This window comes from Uranotaenia lowii, chromosome 3 (assembly GCF_029784155.1).
Source record: "Uranotaenia lowii strain MFRU-FL chromosome 3, ASM2978415v1, whole genome shotgun sequence".
NCBI classification, from domain to species: Eukaryota; Metazoa; Arthropoda; class Insecta; order Diptera; family Culicidae; genus Uranotaenia; species Uranotaenia lowii.
Genome location: NC_073693.1, coordinates 332,801,796 through 332,829,675, shown reverse-complemented (window position 1 = coordinate 332,829,675; position 27,880 = coordinate 332,801,796). Strand labels below are relative to the sequence as shown.

The 27,880-nt window shown below is 35.6% G+C and overlaps 2 protein-coding genes across 2 annotated transcripts in view; both read right to left on the bottom strand.

Annotated features, from left to right (window-relative positions):
• The window catches only part of LOC129756671 (GATA zinc finger domain-containing protein 10-like), a 101,307-nt gene extending 92,765 nt beyond the window's left edge, over positions 1 to 8,542 (bottom strand). The window contains exon 1 of the mRNA XM_055753600.1: positions 8,074 to 8,542. The gene's annotated coding sequence lies outside the window, so the exon portion shown is untranslated. The remainder of the gene's footprint in view (positions 1 to 8,073) is intronic.
• Positions 8,543 to 23,173: 14,631 nt separating this feature from the next.
• The window catches only part of LOC129756673 (protein ultraspiracle-like), a 125,529-nt gene continuing 120,822 nt past the window's right edge, over positions 23,174 to 27,880 (bottom strand). Inside the window, 3 exon segments of the mRNA XM_055753601.1 lie at positions 23,174 to 24,015; positions 24,081 to 24,306; positions 24,379 to 24,549. Coding sequence (XP_055609576.1) covers positions 23,771 to 24,015; positions 24,081 to 24,306; positions 24,379 to 24,549 — 642 coding nt within the window. The 3' untranslated portion in view covers positions 23,174 to 23,770.

The following is a 27,880-nucleotide window of genomic DNA, read 5'->3' as shown; positions in this document are numbered from 1 at the left end:
AGATCACTTATTTGTGTCGATGCGTGATCGACTTCGTGTTGATCGAGCTCCTCCTGGAGGAATAGAATTTGGCGCGGTCATGGTTGTCCATTTCTCCCCGAGCGGCTTGAAAAATGCCACTCAGTGAACTTTTCGTTCTGAAACACTTGCCCTGCTCTGTTAAGACGGCGGGCGTACACCCAATCAAAGAGCAGAGAACGCTTCGCCAGGGTGAGAGCAAGAGAAAAAAATCATCACATTAAGTGTAGGGGAGCAGCGCTAAAGCATCTCAGTAGGCTTGGTTCTTTCCCAACAAGAAAAGGAAGAAGAAGAAGCAATATCGTTTCGTGCTGTTTGTTTGCCTACTGTGGTAGGAAGAGAAGGAAAAAAATGAACTTCAGTTGTGTGTTTCGGGATTTCTCCTGCTCACACAGTAGTGTTGCTATTGGGGCACCGGTTTTGCTCGGCACTTGGCTTCGGCTGTACTCGGAAACGAGTGTAGAGCATTTCGGAATGAAGTGTGGTGCTCTAAAAATCGTAGAAGATAACGGTGCGATTTACACAGCGCACTGTCTGATTTGAGAAGTGCGGACCAACCATGGGCGCAGTATATACCTCAGCATCACTCGCTCCTTCACGGTTTGAAGGCGCGGGAGGTGAGGTCTGAGCTAAGACGGGGTTTCGTTTCCTGGGGGGTGATTCGAGATCCAAACTTTGTTTCTGCTTTGGTGCTTCGGCTGACGGTCGTTGAGGTGGTGTATTGTTATCCAATCTCGTGCGTTTCTGTTGGCTGGTCTGCTGTTGGTTTACTTGTTGTTGTTGTTGTTGTTGTTGCTGCTGCTGCTGTTGGTTCGGTTGTTGCGGTGGGAAATTTTCGTTTCGTGTTTTTTGATTATGCTGTTGAGTGGTATTCTGTTTCGCTACGTTCGCGTAGCTCGTGCTGCTGCTGTTAGTCTGAACCATTCTTCGTGCTGTTGCTATTGGTAAATTTTGATCGGTACTTATCTTCAGCGCTGCTGTTTGTGCTATCCACAAAGGACAGCATCTATCGATGGGTCCATGCTTTCCTGAACAATTGTGGCAATAACTGGGAGATGTACAATTGTCTTCTTCATTCTCGTGCGATTTCGAACAATTTTTGCATGCTCGTGTCTGTTGCTGACATTTTATTTTCGGATGTCCATACTTCAAACATTGGCGACAAAGAAGAGGCTGGGAATAATACGGACGGGTACCGACTCTCAAAAAGCCAAAGTTTAAAAATTCAGGAACAACTGTACTGTTAATAGTAAGAACTAAAGTAGATGTACATTAATGATTTTTGCGGAGTTAGTTCTTTTAAAAGTTCCTCATCTGACATGCCTTCTACGTCTCTACATGTAACGACAAATTTCCTTTGGTTTAATTGAGGATGACGGCCAACCGAAATTGGGGTGCCGTTTCCGAGTTGAGTTAACTTGGCAAGCAATCTAATCTGATCTTTATTTCTGATCTTCAGCACGTACCAGTTATTCCTGTGTTCTATAAATTCTCCTTCAATGGTCCCTACATGATCTGCAATAAATCGCGAGATCACAAAGGGATTTTTTGATAGCTCGTATCCGTTTCCAGCTTTCAGGGTCAGGTAGTATAAACGGCCGTGTACATTCTCGTGGTCCAACCATTCCGGAACAGTTCTACCGGGATAGTCCCCGGGCGATGTGCTCATCGCGAGCACTACGGTTATTTATCACCACTATAGAAAAAAACTAATCATTGCCTTTTGTCACAATATCGAGGGAGAAAACACATCCGATCGCGACGAGGACAAACTTGGTTGAATAGTTGATTTCCATTATTTTTATTTTTATTTAATTTTTTTTTTGATTTTCCAACTGGGACTTTCCTGAATTTTTCACGATCCTCCCCAAAAAACTTTATAAATAAGTTGACACCTGACAGATTGTCACTCAATTTTGCATTACACACACTTACATATCTGTAATATTTCACAAAAATCACTATTGTAAACGATTTCACTTTATTGAAAACACGTTCATCTTCCTTCTGTTCTTCAACACACTTAACTCAGAGAACCTCAAGACGTTAGAGGTAACTCAATTCGGGATGTCACATACCCCCCTGAATGCAAAAATCTTAGTAGCTTTCACATTTTCTTCCATACACCAAACCAAGATGTTAGATCTTTGCTGATTCTAAATCTTTTCCTGACGCTACTGGCTTTTTAAACTGTTGAATTCAATGATTTAGCAACAGGGAATTGGTTTGGAAATGAGATACCATTTATTCATTTCTGTTCGTCAAGTCTTATAAGCTAAACTTAGACCTATAGCGATAACAATCTTGTCGCTTAACCTAGGTGATTCTCAACTCAGAATCATTCCTTAATTTCTATCATATTCTGGGCTAACCACCCAGAATAAACTGCCAACACTGCAGGGTAACTCATAACCACTTGCTGTGTTGGCTGAGTTTAGCGTGCATGATGACAACATTTATATTGTTTGTCATCATCATTGACCATCATTAACTGTCAACCGCTATTGTTCTCAATATGCGAATTGACGAAAGAGAATGAAACCAAAACAATCGGTTTTGGTTCGAATGTAGCGTGGTTCGCGAGGAAACGGGGTCCGGGAGTTTCTCCGGAATAAATGTAAGTATCAACATAAACCTTGTACAATCTTTATCAACAAGTTTAATTATGCCTTGGGCTCTGGAAAACCGAAGCCCCACTACACAGCAGAAAAAATTCGTGTGATTTTAGATCGAAAACGATGCAAGAAAACGCAACATCTATTTAATAAAATTCTATCATGGTGTATTTTTTTTCACCAATGTAATTTTTGAGGCCTTCGTGAATTTAGATCGAAAATAATGCACGAAATCGGATGACATAAACCATCGTGTAAAAATACAAGGATGTAAGTTTCAAAATATATTACCGCTAATATTAAAAATTTATTTCAATATTTAATCAGACTTTTCGTGGTGTCTATTTATGAATAAATACGCCACATGAGTCATTTTGTTTAACATATATTTCCTACACTTTGCATACAAAAAAACACCCACTATCACGGGCAAATGGAATTGTGGTTGTTTCCGGTGATCCCGAGCAGGGCGGATGTTTTGCCGATCAGCGTTAGCATCATTCTTGAATCCTTCCGGAACATCATAGTAATACACGAACGAATACACGAATAAAATGCAACACTTTGTTTTGTGAATAAATTCCGCATGCATGAATGGAAATTTATGCAATTTTCAGTGAAGCTACTTACTAGTGCATTGTTTACATGTGCAAAGTTCTGTGACGTTCTGTCAAGTGGTTTTTGGAGATATCGTCCAAAACAGAGGGTCATTGACTAAATTTTTTGGGCATTCTCGCGGAAATTTCAGGAGATTCATTGTGTGAGACCCAGACAGCTAGAATTCAACTATTCGAGCAAAATTCATATGGTGGAATCCTAAAGGATCTAATGGTGAGTTTATTCATTCCAAATTTCACTAATTATGAAGTGAAGATGAATGATTCCATGAAGGTTAGGGAATGTTGAAAATTTTCTCAAGCGCAAACAAAAAAATTTCTATTAGAGAAGTGACAAAAAAAAATTCTAGATGACTTATAAACAGGCCTGACTTCATTTCTGCAAGGTTAAAAAAGCTACTCGCCGTTAAAATAAACAAAATACGGTGGTCAAATCGTGCGTAAAATATTGGAACAGCTAGCGGGAAGATATTTTGAAAAATTACGCAACGGACAGCAAAAAGAACTCTTTAGCGGACACCAGGCAAAAATTAATCGTTGACAAGTCTCGTCTGGGATGTTCGGGAGATAAACAAGGAGAAAAAATTGAAAAAATGTGATGTCTAGCACTTAAGGTGGCTGACGATCTGTGAGAAGCTGCAAATCAGTCAGTATAACATAACTTTTGACAGAATGAATGAAATAAATGGACAAAAAAAGGCTGCCTCCAAATTCGACCTTTTTCCCTGGATAACACTTCCATAGGTCCTACAAAGTTGATACTCTGGTTTGGTTGGATTTGGAAAGGTGCAATAACTCGAAAACGGAGATGGTGTGATAACAAGTCAAATATGTTGTTTTTCTGCCGAAGCACCAATCTGCCAATCTAATAAATTAGCCATTCTAATAAATTAGCCATAACTTCGATCAAATTAAAAATTTTGAGAACAGATCAGAAAAATAATCAACAGCAGCCTTGATTTGGAAAAAGCGTAGTTCATAGTATGCATTATAGATGGCGATATAGATAGAGAATTTTCAGTCCTACTTTTTTTTTATTTCAACTATCCAACCTATTTTCTTTTTATTCAATTCTGGAAAGAATTTTTTCCGGGATGAATACAATATTTACTGCAAAAGCGATATTTTTTTCTTTTTGCACAATAAACCATCTCTTCGAATTAACTTAAGCCGTGAAATAAAAGAAAAACAATGGATCTGCCATGTTTTACATTGTTTTCGATGTAATTTTTATATTGAGAGAATATTTTTTTTAGTTTACGGCATTGTAAACGTAGGTACATTATACAAATTAAGATTATACCAACGATTCGAAAATAGAAGAAAAGGGGTTTAAAATTACATCATTTTTGAATTACACTGATGAAAAAGTAGATCACTTGTGTTTAGATTGCGTATACTTTTAGAAATTTTTTAGGCTGTGTACTATGTCACCAATCTCCTTCTCTGATGTTTTGTAAAATCTGTAACTCCATTTCATTCTGACAGTTATATTTATAACTTCTCGGTCTCACCGTGATTTATTTTAAAACCAGCAGGTTTTCACTGAATCTCCGGCCTTTTTTCTTAAATTCGTTCAAGAAATCTAGTGTAACATTTAAAAAGGGCGAAAACTAGCAGTTAGCTCGAAACGAGAAAAACGCGTTTGAAAATTCGGAACACCTATTCAAATCCTATTTATAAAATCGACCACTTTTTGTTCAACAAAATCAAGAAATGTGCATTATATTCACTCATTGTTCGATGGTATCAAGAACTTAACTTTTTTCACGTAATTTCAGAGATTTTCGAGTTACGCCCTATTATTGGTTTTCGATTTCAGTTACGTCTGCAAGTTTCGCCCAATAGATCGGTCGTTTTTGTTTTGGTTTTGAAGTTTCGCCCATTCATCCTACACGCAAAAACTAATTAGGCCGTTTTGTCACACACGGTCAACTCAGTGTTACGCCGTTTGGCTCTACACGAATAGAAAAATTCACTCCATTTTGGAATATGCGTAACTTCACGTTCCAACGAAAATGCATCAACAGGAAGTTTCGCCCAATTGAATTGTTATCAATTTTTTGAAAGTTTATAAGTAATTTTAAGATGAAACCGCGTTTGATAGGTAAAGTGCAACCGCGTGCATCCGGATTGATCGTTAACTCGATTTGTTTACATTTGGCAGTTTCGCCCTTTTTAAATGTTACGCTAGAAATGTTTTCCAGGATTAAAAACATCGACAGATGTTAATGAATTTTCATGTTTTATTTTATTTATCGACATGTTTGTTTTTGAAACATCTCAAAAACTTCTCAGTGTTGAACAATCATTTCAGTTTTAAAGTCTAGTATCATAAACCATATATCTCTGGTAATGAGCTTGACTCTACTTAAGGTTTTGAAACATCAATCTTGGCATAGAGTTTAACTCTACTCAAGATGTTTGATTATCTGTTTAGATCAGCGAAATATCCTTGGCAAGGAGCTAAACTCTACTTAAAGTTTCAAACATTCATCTTGGTAGGGAAACATAACTCTTCTCAAGATGTTTGAATTTTCGCTTGACATTCACTTCAAATTACAATATATACTTACTTAGCATTGAGCTGAACTCTACTCGAGTAGTGAAACATATATTTTGGCAAGGAGCTAAACTCTACTCAAGGAAACAGTATAGTAAAACAATAAGATTATGATGTTCTGTTAGTAAATAAGTTAATTTTTAGGAAAGATTAATCTTTGATTTTAATAAAAAAGCGAAGAAAAACATTTAGCGTTGTATTAGAATTTCTGTTCATCTTATTCTAATTCTAAGTTAACTTATAACCATCATGACTAAGGTTGGCCCTTTTTCAGCACGTAAATCCGGGCATTTCATTTCTAAGTTGACGACCAAAAATCCGGAATATTCGGGCACATTTTGCCAGAACACAGAAACTACTCAACAATTAAAATGTTGAAAATAAAAAAAAAATTATCAAATTTCATAAACAGATTTTAAATCGTATTTTAGGCTTCGAAAACTCTTTTGATGATTATTTTTGCAATTCGTCAAAAAAAATCGGTAGTGAATTTTGAATAGGGCGAATGCGCCAAATGTAAACAAATGGAGTTATTAGCATGGGTGATAAAGTACGTCCGGAGGACCTACATGTTGATGGTACAACGATAACTGAAGGATAATTGGTTTTCGAGAAATAATGAAAACAAAATAAAATTTTTGCTGAGAGCTTATGGAGAATGGAGATGTCAAACTTTGATCGCGTTTTTCTCGAAACATTGATGTTGGCGCGTCATCCGAATATTTTTTGTTATGCTAGGTACATATATTTAATTAATTTCATTCTAAAACTCATAAAAAGATACTGACATTTTATCAAGTGTCATGAAAACATGGAGTACAATTTGCATTAATAGATTTATTTTTGTTAATCTAACCAAAATCTGTTTAATAACGGGAATTTCAACTAAATTAAAAAAAAAAATTTAACAAATGGAATTTTTATTATTTTTAAAAGCATAATTCAACAAATCCAACAATTCTTGACTGAATGAAAAGGATAATCATATTTTCAAAAGATTCAAAATCTGTTTTCAGTTTTTATGTGGGTTAAATAGTTTACCAGTTATCACAGGTTGATTTTACTTAAAGCTGATCAATTTTAAAATTTCCACACGCCTTATCGCATCAGAACTAGGGGTGATAGGGACGCGGTAAATATTTGCCAAACCAGTTACTGAAACACATGCATAAAAATGCTGTTTCCTTTTAAAGTGCTGAAATATTCCACAAAGAAACAGTACTTTTTGTGCCTATGAACGTCTTCGTTTTCATCTGGTGACCAACCAGTTGTCATTTTGACAGCACTTAGTGCACAACTGGTGAGTCACCAGGATAGAAACAAATACGCTAAATGTATTTATAACCAATGCTGCGCCTTGTTTAATCCTTAAGCATTTCACAAAACACTAAAATGGAATATTCAAATGATTATTAAGTTAGAAATAGCTTTATCTATCAATTTTGAAAACTGTCACCAATTCTACCTAAGCATTATTTTATGACATTTCCAACAATCCTCTCCGGTTCGATGTGAAGTTCAATGATCGAGGAACTGAATTTCACTTCAGCTATTTTTAATCCATCACCATCGTCCACCCACCGCATGAATATTATCGTTGTTTCCACAAATCGCGGACCAAGCGACATCGATATCCTTTCCTGACCTGGCATCGTACTGGTGGGTCGCGAAAATCGATTTTATCGCCGTGCTGTCCTCCTACCAGGTATATGTTTCCCCTTAATGTAAAAGGTTTAAGCTACCTTAACAGTCTTCACACTCAATGCTGCTGTTGCTGCTGCTTCTATGGTATGCTGAATGGAATCTACTTGTTCCATTTCTCTTCCCGCAAGCTTATTGCATACCATTCAGATTGTACCACAAGGCAGCAACAAGGATGCCAACATTTGCATATTTGTTGGTCTTCCCATGACCGAATTATGTCAGGACGATACGGGTTTCGGTTTGCGATTTGGTTTCGCATTGCCTCGGAGCCAGACAAAACATATGTAGACCGCATAATAAGTGGAAACTTGGTAAAGGGGGTGTATGTCATTTGGGGGGAGTGGGTGGTCTTCTGGACGAAGTACTCGGACAAAAATTGCGAATGAATCCAAACAAAGAAAATCCCACGTAAACCTAACGATCTGACTAATTCTTTCTTCGACATAATCGCTTGGTCACGATGAGTTTTGATTTATGCTCGCCAGCTTCGGAAAGTCATTGACTTAATTGAGTATGGTTCGAAAAGTCATAGAGTCATAATCATCTACATACTTACATTACTGTCGCCTGTTGGTATCTTACATAATCACACTGAAGAAAAACCAAGCTAAACGAAGTAGAAACTCACTTATCCACCTTCAAATTAATCACTTTTCAAGTGGATTTTCAGTTTTCCCGCACATAAAAAACATCCCCCAAAAGCAATGTTCCACTCGTTCGAATTTTCACTTAGCTCGCCAACAAACCCCCTGAATATAGGCAACTCCGCACTCGAATGTCCACTTTCCCGAACGTTTCGGCGGCACCCGTTTCGACCGTGTGTGGTCCTCCTACACGTATGGCCCAATCGTTTCCCTTCCGGAAGTTGGCCAAATTTCCGCTTCACGTTAGTGAAAATTTCAATTACTCCTGCGACTCAAAATTAGGAGGCAAAATTCCAATTTTCCTTGACAAACTGAACTGCTGCAGAAAAACCTCTCATACACCAACGGACAAAAAAAAAACGCACACTCACAAGGACATGTTTGTTCGACACAGTCTGTATGTTGTCGTCTGACGGATTGATCTCGGAACGGTTCCCTTTCGGAGAACTCCTTTCCTCTAACCGACCGTGGAAGGACATGCAAAACAAGTCGGAAAATGTCAAATTTAGGTTCTCAATTTTCATTTTTTGCATGCTCCCGCTCGTTGCTGAGTAACCCTTGGTTATACTGTGTTGGAACTCAAGAGAGGAAAACAAAAAGGATTCAACGAGAGCTTTGTGAGCTTTTGGGGTGCTTTTTTCTTCTTCAACGAGGAAACTGGAAGGTTTCCCCAGAAGGTGGGGAATGTTTTCATTTCACAGCTCGTTAGCGATGATGAGTTGCGATTGGTTTTGTATTGGTGTTGCTTTGAACTGATTTGATACGATTCAATAGATCGGCAATGGACTGAATCAGTTTTTTTTTTAAATTGGAAAGAGTGGAAACATTAGTTGGATCATTCCATACCATGTAGAGACGAATGCCTCCTGTGGCGTTGAAATCCCTTAACAAAATAAAAAATTCCATATCAACTGACCTTGAAAATGCATCGACCCTCTCCGATTTAGCCCGAATCAGTAGGATGACTTATTATAATGTAAGTAAGAAAAAATTTAAGTTTTGCTCCAATCGGACCACCCTTCTCCGAATTGGCTGGCATTCTAAAATTTGTTGCCCTTTTTTTTCGAAAAACTGCTTTTTTCTATAGTCAATATCTCGGAAAACGTAAAAGAAATCTACGAATTTTCAGCATTTTCTACGGGTTATTGGGAAAATTATAGGAACTCTTCGGATAAGCAAACAATTCTACATGACAACCAAAGGTCATCAAGATTTATTTAACCATTAATAATAGTACAATAATACATATAATACATTGCCAGTCCCGATATTTTTGTATTTTAAAACTTAAATTGCTATTATGGCATTTTTCATATTACTTATTACTATTACACTGAATACTTCATACTTGAAATCAATAATTTTTTTTGGCAAATGTACATTTTTGTGATTTATGTTACTTTTGTGGATTTATCTTTTTCATAATTTTAGTCAATTTTGGGATTTTAGCCTTTTTTGTATTTTCTTCATTTATGTGATTTTTTTAAGTTTCAGTCATTTTAGTATTTTTATCATTTATGAGAGTTTTGTCAGTTGTGTTTTTTTTATTTTGGTCATTTTTTGTTTTCGTCATTTATTATTTGTATAACTCAAATTTGACCATCTTGTCATTTATTACAGTTCGACACGAATGGCATAAGGATGGTTAAGTGTCACTTTTAACATAATAAAACGTCGTTAATTTATTTGACCCATTCCAAGCACCCCTCAACTGGAGAACCGATTTTTTTTTTCATTATCCAAAAATAAATTATATAGCGTTAGAAAGGTTATTTCTTGAGTGTCATTTTCCATTAAAAGATTTTTCAGCTACTTTTTTTAAGAACTGAGTATGTTAACGTTGAAATTTAAAAATTTAAGTATGAAATTCAATTGATTTTTGCAAATATTCTTTATTTATAACATAACTTTGTCAAAAATCTAGCTATGTCAAATAAAAAAATTGCAAAATGATGGTAGAAAAGCCATCTTTTAAGCATGATATAAGATAAACAACAGTCACTGCAGGTTTACGCTCTAGATTCGTAAATAAAGGTATCTATTTTTAAGCGTTGTGACGTCACGAAGATTCTACTGTTTTTAAATTTATGATTTACTGAAATTTCTCATATTGTCGAAAATTGGAGGTTTCTTCAAACTTTTTGAGTGGAATTTAATGCAATTTTTAGATTGAAAATCGGTTTAGCAGGTTGTGAGTTGTACCCGGGTAAAGAATGCGTTGTGACGTCACGAAAACTTATTTACTTTTTTCGAAAACGTTCAAGACTTTTTACTTCAACACTATGATAGTATTTCTTCAATACAAGTTCAACACAACAATGTGCTTCAATAAACGAAATCCATTATCAAGTTTTAAAAGAAAATATTTTTTTTTTGCATTACCTCAGTTGTTTTTAATCATTTCTAATAAAACATATAAAACAGCGCTTAAAACCGCTGGATTCAAGAATAAACAAATGAAATCCTCATCGATTTTGTAAAAAAATATTTGTGAATCATAAAGCAGGTAGTTATCTGTGATTTGAATAAAAATCTTGCAAAAGATCAAGTTCTTCATATATCTATGTTAGAATGGAAAACACCGCTAGTAGCTTCTATTTCTTTCTGGCATTATGTTCAAACAAAATTAGTTCTATGAAATAAATGTGATGAGATTCAAAAAATCTTTGAACATGGTAAACTTAATAAATTAACTTTTTTTATTAAAAAATTCATAAGATTTTCATAGAAATTTAATTAATAAAATTTATTAAATTATTTTAATAAAAAACTGCCCTTATTGAAATTTCCACCTCAAAGAATGTCTCTAGAAAATCCAAATCGAACCCCGTGTTCACATAAAATCTCACAAAAGAGACTTTGAACTGAATTACAAAATTAAATAAATTCAAATATGTACAAGGTCTCATGCAAAATTTGGGTCAGATTATTCTAAGGAAAGGGGTTGCGCAACGCACCTGAAGTTTGTATGAAATTATGTAGATTTTGTTCGGCATGATAAAAAAACCGTTTTTCGTCAATAATTTAGGTCTTTATCAACCAATTTTTCTTTTAATTTGAGTATTTTAAAGCTTTGATTATGACAATATTTCATCTGAGGAACGCGTTTCGATTAGAGTTATCATAAAACAACTATAACATTCAAAATTACCGTCGATTACCGATCATTCAGGTATTTTTTGTATTTGACCCATCAGAAGCTAATTTTTGAAACTCAAAAACCTTTTTAACTAAACCATTGTCTAAATGGAATCTTGAGATAAACTATTTGGCATATTGAAAGTTTTGTTAATGACTATAATTAAAACAAATCAGCCGATGGGGACTTCAGAAATTGGTGCATAACTTGGTTTTCATGTCCTTCCAAACCCAATTTCTCATAATTCCATACAAATTTGAGGCTCATTGTGCCCTCTATTTCCGTGGGCCAATCCCCAAATTTGGCACTGGACTTTGTGTTAGGCCTAGGATCTATTTTAGCTTGCAACTTATAAGATTTTCATTAGATGGCTGATTTAGGCACTCTAGTGTCGATTAACTATCTTCGAAAAGATCGAAGGCTTTGAAGTTATCATTTATTTTTCCTTTCCTTTGCAATTAAAGATTAAAATGATTCAGAAACACATTTCAACGCTTTTACGAATAAATATTTCCTAGTTTTAGTTTTGTCCTAAATAATATTCACATGATCGTACAAAAAACTTCGAATAAAATTGATGTGAGCAGTGTTGCAAACCTTATCTGCTTATATGGGCCTTTGAGATTTAATTCCTTTTAATTTTTGGGAATAAATGGATCGATTTCATCACCAAATCACATTATTTTTTAAGTTTTTAAGCATTTTAAGTAATCTAAGCATTCATTTTAAGATTATACTTTGATTTATTTCATGTAGCTAACCATAAAATTTCGTGACGTCACAACGCTTTGCAAAACCCTGCTTAAAAAAAATGGTGCGTTGTGACGTCACGAAACTGAATCGCTCTAAAATAAATTGATATCAAAATTTGAAAAAATCAAAAACAGCGATTTGTTGGTTGTAATGAATCGATACTTTCCTGAAATTTTCATAAAATTTGATCAAATAGAAGAGCAGAAAAATGCGACGTTGTAAAAAAAACTGAAAAGTGGAAAAAGAGGCGCGTTGTGACGTCACGATTCCTTTTGCTTATATTTTGTTAACTTTTTATTCTATACAAATACTTTTGGTTTCAAATTGTAGAGAATTAAATTTTGACCTCATAATGTACAATTTTTAACAATGTACGATATGATCTGTAAAACTTACATACAATATATCAAAAAATTGTTTTGCAAACGTTGTGACGTCACGCTGGAATGGGTCATTTATTTTTCCTTTAATGTATTGTTGTCATTGTTAAGCTTGCGTCATAGTTATGTGTCAATTTTGTCATTTTTTTTAGTCGTTTTGCCATTTTTTTTAATTTTTATATTTTTTTTATCATTCTAGCCAATTGTGTGATTTTTGAGATTTTTTAATTAATGTGACTGTCGTCAACGTCATTATTGTAAGTCTTTGTTTTTTCTTTTTTGACATTTGTGTTATTTCTGCTTTCTTGAGATTTTTGCTGTTTTTAAGATAATTTTAATTTTTATCACTTTTTTTTTAAATTCTTTTAATTCATTCCATTATTGTAATAGTTCTCATTTCTTCACATTCTTCATTTTCGTCGCGCATGGCTTTTGTTCCTTATTTTTATCATTTTGGCGATTCGTTGTTGTAATTTTTTTTATGTCATATCCTTAGTTTTTGAGATCTTATCATTCATCTCATTTTAGTAATTTTCCTAAATTTTGCTTTGTTTTAGTCATTTTGGTCAATTTTGTTATTCATATTCATACTTTTCATTTAATTTACGTCATGTTTGTTAGTAACAAATTTTTAGGACTTGCGATGTTGTCTTTTGTGATTTGTGTATTTTTTTTCTTTTCATCAGTTTTTTTTTCTTTTTTCATTTTGTCGTATAATTTCTTGAAGCAGTTGTTTGTTGCAATTTTTCTTTATTTTATCGTTTTAGTTTTTTTTTTATTTTCTTAATTTTCATTTAGATATTTACTGGGTACCATGTTTTACTGTCATACCTTTTTTATTTTTTTATTTGTCGTTCATATGAGTTTTCTTTTTTTTTGTTATTAAATTCTTCTTATTTCTTTGAAACCAAATCTACACTCAACGAAATCGCACATTGGGGCTATGTGTGATCCTATATAGATTTTCGCAATTTGATTCCCATATGAAAATTATGTGCCACACACATAGCAAAAAACAAAGAACGGCTATTTGTGGCGACACATTAAAAACATGTATTGGACAAATGAAATGAATAAAAAAAATCCAATAGAAAGCATTTGTGAAGCTTATTCAATTAATATATGTTTTTGGTGTTGAAATGTTTGTTTTTTTCTTTCTTTCGATTTATTGCATAAAATAATACCAAAGAATTTTTAAACACTTTCACATGATTTATAGTAAAACAAAATTTACGATCCTAATGAAAAATCGAGCATATTTTAGAAGCCAATTTTGAAATATTTCATATATACACACTTAATCTGTTCTCCTGTGGTCGGAACGATTTCGTCCAGTATTTTCAACAGCTGAAATTAAAGGACATTCTCAGAGCAAGAATACAGCTAAGGAAAACAACTGTCAAATTCAACTGTCGGTTCGAAACGGATCTGTCCTGAGATTTTCAGTAACTAACATCATTCTTCTGTAGACTCGAGGCTGTTCTCTCCCGAGATCTATATATATAAAACAGGGAGAGAGACAGCCCATACAGAAATGTGCGAACACGCAAAACTCTTCACTGGATCATCCGATTTGCATGCGATTTTTTTTGTTGTGTTCGTCTTCACGCGAAGAATAACACAACGGAGAGATAATTTCGAAAATGTTTTCGTGGAATTTAAAAATTAATTTTTAGTTTTTATTCGTATCAAATAAAAGTCATGGCACCCAATTTCCATTTTTTTTTTCATTCGAATCACCCAGAGTAGGAAGGCGCCAAAAGCAATCAAGGCTTACTGATGTTCATCCATCTCTCTATAGGCAGTTTTGGCGCCCATTTTTGCTGCAAGTGTACTTTTCACGTGGCACCAGTAAAATGGATACTTGGATGTAATTGTTCACCTTCCGTATGGGGTGAAAAAAAAGAACGCAATAAGCCGGCATGGAGTAAACCTATTTTCGAAAATTATCATTTTTGCTTCAGCATCAAGGCAACTATAACATTTTTTAAGCTTATTTACCCAAAGCTAGCCGGATTGCCCAGTTTTACCCGGACTTGACCGGGTAATTGATAAAACAAAATTTAATGGGCCCGGTCAAGTCGTCCAGCCCGGTTGTCCGGATTTTGATAAAAAAACCCGAATTTTCCGGATTTAGTCATTTTATTTGCCAACTAAAAAAATCTCTTATTAAGTTAATTTTTTTTTATTTTGCGTACTAAAACGAAATTTTTTGAGCAACTTTTAACATGATAATCATGCACGGTTTCTGGATGCTTAAAATACGATTAGAAATTTCTGATGTGTTTCGAAGAAGAAAAAAAACATTAAAGTGCTTTTGTAGTTTCAGTTAGACAGTAGTTTCTTAATTTAGCCCAAATTTGCTTGGTATTGCCCGGATTTTGGATTGACAATTTTGAAACCAAATGCCCGGATATTTTTAGGTTTTTAGATAGAATAAATTTGCCTGACCAGGATACGCGCGGGAAATTTTTTTATCTCTTTTATTTACTCCGTTATTTGGTTTTGTTTATTTTCCGAATGAATGAAAGACTGTCATATTATTCAAGAAAAATAATATTCTTCGTATGACTGTGGAAGTTTTGAGATATCCAAAACAACTGAACAGATAACCATGAAATATTCCATTACAGAATCTTCTGTTCATATTTATGGTATTACACCAAGAGAACGTCTTATTTTTAATTAAAAGAATAAGACGACCATAAATTGATTTACTTGGTTTTTGTAAACGTCAAGAATGTTATGAGTTAGTTCGAGAATAGAATGATATTAACTTTGTAATTCTATGTGAATTTCATCAGAAAACCAAGAAAATGTTAGATACTATCCACTTATTCCTTTCATACTAAGGTGCTAAAAAACTAAACATAATTAAGGATATAAATAGGGTTGACTTTGTAAAAATAAAACACATAATTTGATCCAACACTCAGTATCAAAAATCAAGAACAGATAATTGGTTCAATAACATCTTCAAATACCAGAAGCTTGGAAAATAAAAATTTTAGTCTCGACAAAAATATGATTCAAGATTCAAAATAGAGATAATGAAAACTAAATTAGATTTGCGAAGACTTTTTTAAATTTCATTTCTGATTTTGAATTCAAGATCTCAAAATAAAAAAAGGTTTCATAACCGTTTGATTTGAAATTGCTGTGAATAAAAATTCCATATATTGAATGTTCTAATTTTCTTTGTTCAGTGCTTAAGCATCCATTTCTCGATAAATATGATAAAGTGAAAGTCGATTTAAAAAAGATGATTTTAAAAATTAAGAGGAAATTATCTAATACAGAGAATATATCAAATAAAAAAATCGCGAAATTTCGTACCATGAAAAGTGTTGTGCCATTTATACAAATTTAGTACCTATACGATAAAAAAAATTTCAAACATGGTTTTGGCGAAAAAGGAAAGACAGTTGATCAAAACTGCTTAAAATGACGACACATTTCAACAAAACACTTTTTGGAACTTATATTGGGGTTAATAGAAATTGAACATATCGGTGTCAAGGATCCTCTGAAAATGAAAAAAAAGTAAAACGAAAGAAAATAGATTTTTAACTTTATCCCAGAAGATATTCGCTTTCCAGTTTGTTGGAACTCAATCTTCTTCGAAAATTTTTGTCCCTGGAGGTAGGCACTACCATAATATGACAGAAGTATTACGAAAATAGTCAAAAAACTGTGTATCTTCACTCCGTTTGAAGGTAACAGTCCAGTTTCATGAGCGTAAATAATTATTTACCTATTTTCTGCTTATTTACATGTTCATTATTTTTGCGAAATTCAAAGGCTTAACGAAGTTTGCCGGGTCAGCTAGTTTACATAAAAAATATAGGCCTTTATTATGCACAAAACGAAAGCAATTTTTTCCAAATAAAAGTAATTTTTTTTCACACTAAATAAAGAAGACAAATTTATACTAAGTAATCATATTGTTTTTATGACTACGTCACTGCATAAACTGGTGTTAGGTTCCAGTTTGTACGATATTTAGCCTGAAAACAAAAAAAATACCTGCTCTCGCAACAAATTCGTGGTACTGAAACGAGCGATACTTCCACCAATCGATCTTCATCGGGGGTTTTTCAATCTTCGAGTCCAGCGGCCTGCATCGATTCTGTTCTTCTATAGGAACCACAGCTGGTATATGAACGCCGAAATTACGCCACACTTCACCGATGATTGCTTCGAAAAAAAGACTGTTCTTCCCGTACGACAGTTTCTGTTGGGCTTCCTTTCTGCTAGCGGATAACAATAACGGTTTAATCGACTATGTGGACTGTTGCTCCCAAAAAAGCACATGTCAGTGACAGTTTCTTAGAGTTACGTATCACAGGAAATTGACGTCCTGAATTTTATCGAGTTTCTGGGCATTCGGAAAAATGTTACTCCGAATTTCAGGAGAAATGAAGTGCTACGAGAATTCGTTAGCTATCTCACTGTGCCCCAGGAAAACCTTTTGATTTTTGACAGCTTGAGTGTCATTTGAGCTGTTTTCCTGTTATTCGGAGGATAAAAGTCCTGAGCGGAATAATTGCAATCTTAGTCTGTAAACCTAATCTTTTCTCCTGTGATCGGGACGATTACGACTTGTATTTTCAACAGCTGAAATTACAGAACAATCTCTGGACTAAAAACAGCTCAGGAAAACAACTGTCAAAATCGCCTGTAGACTCGAAACGATATTTTTCTGCAATTTGCAGGTAGTTTTGACATTTTTTCTTTCCCCTGGTTCTGAATTCAATTTATTTTTAAAATCAATCTCAATGCCCAAAGTAACACAACTTTTTTAACATTTCCAATATATTTCGAGGTTTTTATTTTTTTTTACTTTTTCTGCACATCACATCACATTCAACATTAAAACATGCTCTGTAAATAAATAAAAAAGATTTTCATTATTTTCATTAAAAAAACGCGGATGGCAGTTAAACTTACCTTGCGAATCATTTCACTTATAAATCCTTGCGCACCGGGTCCATATCAGCTGCACCGAATACTTATGGCCGAACAAAACCTAAGCTTTCAAACCGGGACGAAATATATTACGTTTCGAACACACGGGACATTTTGACAGTTGTTTTCCTGTACTGTTTTGCTGTCCTGAAATCGTCCTGTAATTTCAGCTGTTGAAAATACAGGTCGAAGTCGTCCCGACCACAGAAGAAAAGATTAAGTGTGTGGGCCGTTCGTCGCTGTCGCCCAACTTTACACAGTAAGTTTTTGACTCGATTTCCAGCAAAAAAATTGCTGGAAACGTTCAGCAATCCAAAATTTTGCTGGAAACCAGCAATCGGTTTTCCAATTGCTGGATTTTTCAGCATTCGGTTGTAGTCTTGTCATTTTTGCTGAAAAATCAGCTATCGGTTTTCAAATTGCTGGACTTTCCAGCAATTGATCTATAGTTTGCTGGAAAATCAGCAATCGAGTTGTCAAATTGGAGTCTGTTTGTTTTCGTACGCTGGAGCAAGGTGAGACTCTATTTCACGAATTTTGGTCGGATTAATATCATTATTTTTATTTTCCTCTATATTTCAGCAACCAATCATCAAGTCAAGGGTGAGTTTTTATTGGACAGGTGGATATTCCATAAAAGATACTAATCAATTTTTTTTTTACAGGTGGTGGATGATAACACTTTGGCACAAAGCTGCCACCCCAGAGCCGTTGATAGAAAATTGTAAAAAATTGTGTTTCTCGAAATAAATAAATCCCTTATTGAAAAATGGGATAAAATAATTGTTTTCATTGCTAATTATATGCACAGCCAATATTCTCAATTTAATTTTGAATTGAAATATAAATTTGATACTAAATACGGCCGGTTGTTTTGAAAGAAAAAGCTGGTTTCCAGCACTCTGGATTGCTGATTTTCCAGCAATTTGAATTGCTGGAAACCAGCATTAACGTTAGCTGTTTTTTCCAGCAATTGAAATTGCTGGAAATTTTGCTGGAAAGTCAGCGGGACAAAAACCAGCAAAATTTTGCTGGTTTCCAGCAAAAAAAAAATTTGCTGTGTAGTATCGATACCTACCTAAACAAAACAATCTCAATTTATTAAAATAAAAAAAATATTAGCATGAGCACCGACCACCGAATAATAACATCAAATAACCCCCGAATACTAGGGATCCTTATTTGAAATTTATTTATTGTGACCTTCAAAAAGAGATCAAACGTCGTTTAAATTTCATTCGTAATGAAAACTTTGCCAAAGCAGTAGAGGACATAAAACCCTACTCAAAGCCTTTTTGGAAATTAACAAAAATTCTGAAAAAGCCCCAGAAGCCAATTCCTACTTTGAAAGACGGGGTTAAACTTCTTTTAACGAATGCAGAAAAAGCTCAAAAATTAGCCCAACAATTTGAGTCTGCTCATGATTTTAATTTAAACGTTGTAAGTCCAATTGATGCTCAAATTTCCCTCGAATTTGATGATATTCTTTCTAAACAAAATGTATTTGAAAGTTCTCATGAGACAAATATTGATGAACTTAAATTGATTTGCAAAAAATTTAAAAATATGAAAGCCCCAGGGGAAGATGGGATTTTCTATATTCTTATTAAAAAGTTGCCTGTAAGCACTTTAAATTTTTTAGTTAAAATCTTCAATAAATGTTTTCACTTGGCTTATTTTCCAAATAAATGGAAAAATGCCAAAGTAACTCCAATTTTAAAACCTGGAAAAAATGCTTCAGAGCCTTCGAGTTATCGACCAATTAGTTTGCTCCCTTCTTTAAGTAAACTATTTGAGAGAGTTATTTTGAATAGAATGATGATTCACATTAATCAGAAATCTATTTTCCCTGATGAACAATTTGGTTTTCGTCATGGACATTCTACTACACATCAACTTTTGAGTGTAACTAATATGATTAACGCTAGCAAATCTGAAGGATATTCAACTGGTGTTGCTCTTCTTGATATTGAAAAAGCTTTTGATAGTGTTTGGCACAAAGGTTTAGTAGCTAAATTAGCTCGATTTGATTTTCCTGTATATCTCACCAAAATTATTCAAAATTATTTGACTAGCCGAACCTTACAAGTAAGCTATCAAAATTCATGCTCTGAAAGGACACTCATTAGAGCTGGGGTCCCTCAGGGTAGTATACTTGGGCCAATCTTATACAATATTTTTACTTCTGATCTTCCTGATGTACCAGAAGGAAAAGGTAGAAGATTATTTGCTGATGATACTTTGCTTTCAGCCAAAGGTCGAAATTTACGGGTGGTACGCAGTAGATTGCAACAAAATTTAAATTCCTTTTTGAATTACTTGAAAATGTGGAAAATTTCTCCTAACGCTTCCAAAACTCAAATTATTTTATTTCCCCATAAGCCAAGAGCTCAATTTTTAAAACCTAATGAAAATCATTCCATAACTTTTAATGGAGTTTCATTAGAATGGTCTGATCACGTGAAGTACCTGGGACTTACACTTGATCGGAATCTTACTTTTAAAAATCACATTGAAGATATTCAATCTAAGTGTAATAAATATACTAAATCTCTTTATTCTCTCATCAACAGGAAATCCAGGTTGTGTCTGCGAAATAAGATGTTAATCTACAAACAGGTATTCCGACCAGCGATAATGTATGCAGTTCCGATTTGGTCTAGCTGCTGCGCGACGAGGAAGAAGGCCATCCAGAGGATTCAGAACAAGGTTCTGAAAATGATTTTGCGGCTTCCACCTTGGCACAGCACCGAAGATCTTCATCGGATTGCGGGCATTGAATCGATCGAAGAGATGGCCAACAAAATCATCTCCAACTTCAGAGGCAAATCGATGCAGTCTTCCATCGCAGAGATTCGTTCTCTCTATAATTAGTTTTAATATAGGATAGTCTTAGTTTTTAGTAGTAAGTTTGAAATATTTTTTGCCATTACAGGATGTTCTCCTACATAAAAATACTTGATTGCACTCAGCAAAATTAATGCAAATAAATAAATTATAGTGATTAATAAACTATAGGGCTCTGGACAGTTCATCATTGAACTGAACACCTAATTTAATGTAATAATGTAATATAAATGTAATGATGAATTGGTACAAATAAAGACATATTTAAAAAAAAAAAAAAAAAAACCCCCCGAAAATTACGGGTTGAGATGTTTGCCAGTATAAAATTTTATGTACAGTTGAAAATGAGAACAACAATCCTTTTGATTTTTTATACATGCCAGAAAGAGAAAGAAAATTTGACAAGGGAGGTGTCTACAGTGGTACAGGAGAACATTGCCATGAATTCACGGGGATAGTTCAAGTTCCTGTGAGTTCGTAGAAATGTCATCCTAAATTACAGTAGAAATGAAGTGTCACGAGATTCGGGGGGTTAAAAATCGAACAATTTGCTATGGTTCGGAGAATCACTATCCCGAGCGGAAAAATTACAATCTAAGGGTTAAAAAAAACAAGTCAGAGTCGATATTCGGATAATTATGTTTTTTTTTTCAAATTCACACCTGTTTTTTTTTTAATTTTAAGCATATTTGAGACATTTAAAAATCATGTTCGATAAGGCTGAAATTTCGCCTAGATCATTTTTGAGCCTATGAATAAAAATATTCTCGATAACATCCTTCGCCACCATAATGCACTTTTTATAAACAAAATTGCTATCTACAAAAGACGACTGTACCTCTATAGAGCTGGACAACTTTGCAGTAACATCGAAAACTTCAAACCTTTCAAAAAGCTTCTACATTTTCGAAAGCTTTGCTCTCTAAAATGTATAAAAAGCAGCCCGCATTTTCTCACACGAGAGAATGATTGTTTGACAACACAGTGGAACTCATTCTCACCCACGCAATATTTCACCCACGTGAAGTCCTTTGCTGATTTCCCTCAATGCTCTCCATTTTCTCGGAAGAGAATGAAAATACCCCCCTCTAGTCGAATGAGAAAGTGGGTGAGTGCCACCCAATCATAACTCATAACAACGACAAACTTTTGTTCTAGTTATGGGGTACTCGTCGTTTAACTGAACGATGTGCGATAGATATAAAGAATGGGGCAAAAGATTGTTCGAAGTGATAACGAACTTGTTGACATACGTTGAATCCTGGAGAAAAAACCGAGCCCAAGAAACGAGAACAGAATATAGAACAGTTGTTTTTTTTTCTTTCCACGAAAAACTTGCGAGGGAACTGAGAGTAGTAACAATGGAAGTTGGGAGATAATGCAATCACATCAACAGGAAGTGTAAGTATAAATCGTCGAATGAACGACAATGATGATGGGGGGGTTTGGTATATTTTAAGTGACACTTCGGCAAAGAAATGTCAGAAGGGAATGAAATAATAATAATATTAAAATATTGTGTGCATTGAAATAAATTCAAGAATTTGGTTCTATTGAAGGGTATACAGATTAAACGTTTTAAAAGTTGTTATTGATTTATCCGAAAGGATTATTCCGATCAAGCTCGGTCGTTAATGTCAAACTTAAAAGATTTTTTAGTTTTATTTTTGCAAGCAGAAAAAATTGCCAAATTGACAAAAAAAGTAACAGAGATTTATAAAAATATAAATCTAAAAATATGAAAATCAAACAAATTCGCATGCAACAAAAAAGGACTTCTACATAAAATTATGCACAGGAAAACGCATGTAATGAAAGTTGAATATAGAAAATGGCTGTAGGGGGAACTTGTCTATGGCCGGACAAAGTTGATTTTTCGAAAACGCATTATCCTAGTAATGTTTAAACAGTATAACAGTAATGTTTAAACAGTATAACAGTAATGTTTAAACAGTAATTGTACATAAACGTCATCGTTGGTTGGTTATCTTTCGACTACCGTAAATATAAGTTAAAAAAAAGTAAGTTCAAAAGAAATATTGGGTTAATTTAAAAAATGTTATTGGTTCAGGACCGTACACTATATTGTTGTCTATGAACAGACAAGAATATATTAGAAATTAAGCATGATTTCAATTTGAAACTTACATTGTTTCATCTCTATAGCCTATGAATTTATCCTACAATCCTCTACATTTACTGTAGATTTACTGTTCCCTGAAAACATTTTGATTGCCAGTTACGACCGTTCAAAACTATCTATCTATCTGACTAACGGTCTACACAATCTAAAATGTTGATAAAAACAGTGATTTTTATGAAAGTCTATAACCGTATTTACATTACTTTTACTGACGTCCCAGTAGAAGCAAAATCTGAAAAAATAATAACATTTATTACATCTGGCGTTTTGAAACAAAGGGGTGTAAGTAGAAAATTAATCGATTTTGAGTATAAATATCCAACGATTTTCCCTAATTTACCTGGTGTAAATTTAAAACCTATAGATTTTCCTCCATATTTTTTTATCAAACGAAAATATGAACTTTCCGAAAAATATATAAACAATTGAAAAAACGACCATTAACCAAGGCAAAGATAAATCTGAAGATAACTCATTCAGTACTTTTCATAGATGGTTTGAATAGCGTAGAAGTTTAGCAACCACCCGATAATTTGTGCTCAAATCTTGTTAAAAATATATGTATGGATGATGATTACATTTCTCAAGTCATCAGGTCCCGAGAAAACACTGGGATGAATTCAACACAATGAAAATCACACACTTTGCGCGATTTTTTCTATGAAAATTTTGGTTTTCATTCGATGGTTTTTTTTCCTGTAGAACAAAGACATTTTGTTAACGGCAGCGATATTTTTTGGGACAAATGGGAACAAATAAAAAACAACAACCTAGGGTTAAGTTTGTCTATAATGCGCGAATAATGTTAAACTTTATTTTTCTCTTTTTTCTTTAACATTTGTAGATCGTAGATCGATTCTTGTTTTTTTTGTTTTATTTTATAAAATCTATTTGCACCATGTTTTGTTTTGAATCATTTTCTTTACTTTAAATCAGATTTAATATATATTAAAATATATTCATTATGTAATAAGTTACTGTGTCCTACAATTTGCTTAAAACTTCATTAAAGTGTGTTTATTTTTTTTTGTATTTTAATTTTTGGAGTCTTCCGCTAATTACCGCTCTAAATTACGAAAATGCCTAAACTTGAAGCTTTCTGCCACAAGCAGAAAGCAGTACATACACAATAGAAAAAACGCTCCTAATATGCAATAGTGTAAGTGCCTTTTCATTACAAAATAATAAATGTGATGAGGAGAAGAATACCGTGGTAAAAGCGAACGTTTCTCTTATGTAATTTTAAATTTGATTTTACGATGTCGTGGTTGTAAATTTGCGTTCTACATTCATCAATTTGCATCCTATCTGTCTAGTTTTTTTTGCGTTATCACGGCTTGCACACTGCTTAACTGTGGTTTTGTTTAGTTTTTTTCTTTTTACATAGGAGTATCCAGCATCTCGATGATGAAATTGTCCAGATGTTTATCGCTGAGCAACCGGATGAAGTTCAAATGATCCAGACACTTGAGACTGATGGACCGGAGCGCTGGCAACCGGAGTAACAACTGGGCAAACCTCCCATCCTCGGCCGGGTGCTGCTGTTTGCAGTGATCGTCTAGACAGGCGTAGATTTTCTCTCGCATGTGGTCAATTTCTTTCTGTGACTTTAGCCCTCGGATGTCTAAAATTGAAAAGCAAATTCTTTAGTGGGAGACTTTATCGAGTAAAGAAAAACGTTTGAATTACCAGGATTGAACAGAATAATGGCCTTAAGCACGCCCAGCTCGGCCCGGGTAACGTCCAGTCTCTTCATTTTGATGCCCAGCTCGCATAGGATTCGATCGAACAGTGTGTCTACCCCAGCCTGCTGGGCACTGTTCCGGTGCAGGGTGAAATTGGGTCCTAAGCACATCAGCTGCGGTTGCCGGATCGTCACCCGGCTTCCATCGGCAGAGCGTTCCGTTTCGATGTACTAATTGTAGACATGATAAAATTGAAATTAGTATTATTTTTCAACAGTTCAAGAAAAAATCTATAAATTTACCTCCATGCTTCGCCAGGCGACCGAAGCGATGAGCATCTCGTTCCAGCCGCATCGAAGCAGCATCACTTGGTCGTCCCGGTGCAGATTGGTAAAGTTTGGTAATCTCCGGGCGAAGTCTATCAGCTGGAAAATCTGTTTGTTGACCATCTGGCACAGATGTGAGACGGCTCCCTGAAAAGAATAGAATTCAAAGTTCAAAGTTAAGATTATTCCAAATTCTTCCCCTTTCTTCAACAAAAAAAAAAAGATAAACAAAGCGAATTGGGAATGTTATCAATGAACATTGCGATGAGCTATCGTATTGAAACCCTATAAACCAGCTGGAACGTGATTACGGCCACTGCCCAAAGCATGATATCAAGATCGTCATCGGGGATTTTAATGCTCAGGTCTACCAGGAGGAGGAATTCAAACCGACAATTGGTGCGTACCAGTTGCATAACGAAAACGTCCTCAGACTAATAGATTTCGCCGCCTCCAAACGAATGGCCGTACGTAGTACTTTTTTCCAGCACCGCCTCTTACACAAGTAAACCTGGAGATTACCGTACCAAACGTAATCACAGATCGACGACGTTTTGATAGACAGTCGGTATTTTTCGAACATTATCGACGTCAGATTCTATAGAGGCGCCAACAGCGAGTCAGATCTTTATCTGGTGATGGTGAAGATGCGCCCAAAACTCTCCGTAATAAACAACATAAGAAACTGACGCCCATCTCGGTTGAGTATCCTGAGGCAACCTGAAGTCGCAGCAGACTACGCGCAATCGCTCGAAGCAGCGCTACCTGCGAAGCCCCTCTCGAGGACTGTTGAGATACCATCAAGACAACCATCAACAGCGTTGCGGAGAACATACGGACATGTGGAACGAACTCGACTGAACGACTGTTTTGACGAGGAGTGTAGGAGGGAGATGGACGAAGAGAATGCCGAGTGGACGGCAGTAGTGCAGAGATGCACCCGTTGAAACTTGGAAAATCACCGACAGCGGAAGAGGCTGCGAGTCCGGATTTTAAAGGATATAAAGCGCCGCCTGGAGGAGGAGGACCTCGAGGAGCTGTCAGAAGCTCAACGCATGCAAAGGCTCCACGCCGCAAGCCGGGATAAGGACGGAGGCATCCTGACGGACAATCGTGAGGTGATAAAAAGGTGGAAGCAGCACTTCGATGAACACCTGAACTGCGCACATGCAGGAGACCAAGACGGTGGGGGAAACTACACCGCCTGTATAGCCAACGACAAGGTGGAGCGACTTCCAACGAAGAATTAAGTTTAGGAAGCCATTCACCAGTTGAATATTAACAAGTCGGCTGGCAAAGATGGTATCGCAGCTGAACTTATCAAAATGGGGCCGGACAAGTTGGCCGATTGCCTACACCGGTTGATGGTCCGAATCTAGGACACAGAACAGCTACCGGAGGATTGGAAGGAGGGGGTTCCCGTCTACAAAAAGGGCGACAAATTGGACTTTTCAAAGAACAGTGATCACTGTCCTCAATGCCGCCTACAAAGTGTTGTCCCGAATATTTCTCCGCCGCTTAACGTCACAAGCAACCAGATTCGTGGAAATTCATCAGGCCGGCTTCATGGAGGGGCGGTCTACGACGGACCAGATCTTCACACTGCGACAAATCCTCCAAAATGCCGTGAACACCAAGTCTCTACGCACCATCTATTTATTGACTTCAAAGCCATACGACACGATCGACCGTGACGAGCTATGGAAAATCACGGACGCGAACGGATTCTCCGAAAAGCTGACCAGACTGGTCAAAGTGATGAAACGCTGTGTGTGTGTGCGTATTTTGGGTGTATTGTCGAATTCATTCGAATCGCGCAAGGGACTACGACGAGGCGATAGTCTATGGGCTGCATGATGCGGTGGGCGAAATGCGGTGCACGATTTTCAACAGATCCAGTCAATTTATTTGCTTTGCCGACGACATTGACATAGTCGGCAGATCATCTGCGGCGGTTCAGGAAATGTACCGCAAACTGAAACGCGAAGCAAGAAGGATTGCGTTGATGATAAATAAGTCCTAGATGAAGTATATTCTGGTCTGCGGGTCCGAGGCCGACCGAGCCCGCTTGTCCAGTAATAACAAGGTCACGATCGACGGCGAGGAGCTGGAGATAGTCGAAGACTTTGTCTATCTCGGCTCGCTAGTGACCGCGGACAATGACACCAGCCGTAAGATTCGGCGGCGAATGATCAGCGGAAGCCGTGCCTGCTATGAACCCCTAGAATCAACTGCGGTCGAGAAGACTTAGCTATGGCACAAAGTGTAACCTGTACACGACGCTCATAAGACCGGTTGACCTCTTTGTTCGTTATGATCTATGTGATTATTTAAGATTATATGAAAAAAATTAACAGTTTCAATGATTGGCTTAAAGGCTTTATCTGTTCAACAACTTTTACAGTAGATTCTTAAACCTTGAATATATGTTTTGAAAAAAAAAAAATAAATCTGGCTGTGAAGATATTGTGCATTCATGACTTTTATGTAATGACAGCTTGCCAAATCTGGCCAAAACATTACGGGATAATCGTGGGATCGAATGAACGGCAAAAATAGTTTTTGGAGACACTCTTTTTGGTGTCATTGTCACTGTCTGAACTTTCTTTTTTTCCACAGCTGCAAATGCCCTCGGCAAAAACAAATTTAAATTTGGCTGGAACATCCCCCCGAGCATTTGCTAAGTAAAATTGGGACCTGGGATTTGCCCGAGGTCAGCCTTGACATAGGTTTCATCGTCCATCAGAAGACATCCGTCGAACTTGGTCAGCATCTGGTCGTATAGCTTCCGAGCACGGATTTTGGCCACACTATTTTGTTTTATGGTCAGATTTGGCTGTTTGCTAGCTCGATACGACTTGATTCATTCCCGGAATCGAATTCAATTCAGCACCGAATTTTCTGGCTACACTGTAATTTTTTGTCTCGATTTCCAGCAAAAAAAATTGCTGGAAAAGTTCAGCAATCCAAATTTTTGCTGGAAACCAGTAATCGGTTTTCGAATTGCTGGATTTTTCAGCATTCGGTTGTGTTCTTGCCATTTTTGCTGAAAAATCAGCAATCGGTTTTCAAATTGCTGGACTTTCCAGCAATTGATCTAGTTTGCTGGAAAATCAGCAATCGAGTTGTCAATTTGGAGTTTGTTTTTGTTTCGTACGCTGAGGTAAGATTCTATTTCACAAATTTTGGTCAAATTAATATAATTATTTTATTCTCCTTTATATTCTAGCAACCAGATAACAAGTCAAGGGTGAGTTTTTATTGGACAGATAGATACAGGTGGGAGATGATCAACACTTTGGCACAAAGCTGCCAGCCCAGAACCGGTGTTATAGAGTATTTTTAAAAAAATATCGTGTTTTTGGTAATAAATACATATCACTTTATTGAAAATAGGAAGAAATAATTGTTTTTATTGTTTATTATATGCACCGCCAGTAATCAATATTTAATTTTGAATTAAAACATAAATTTTATA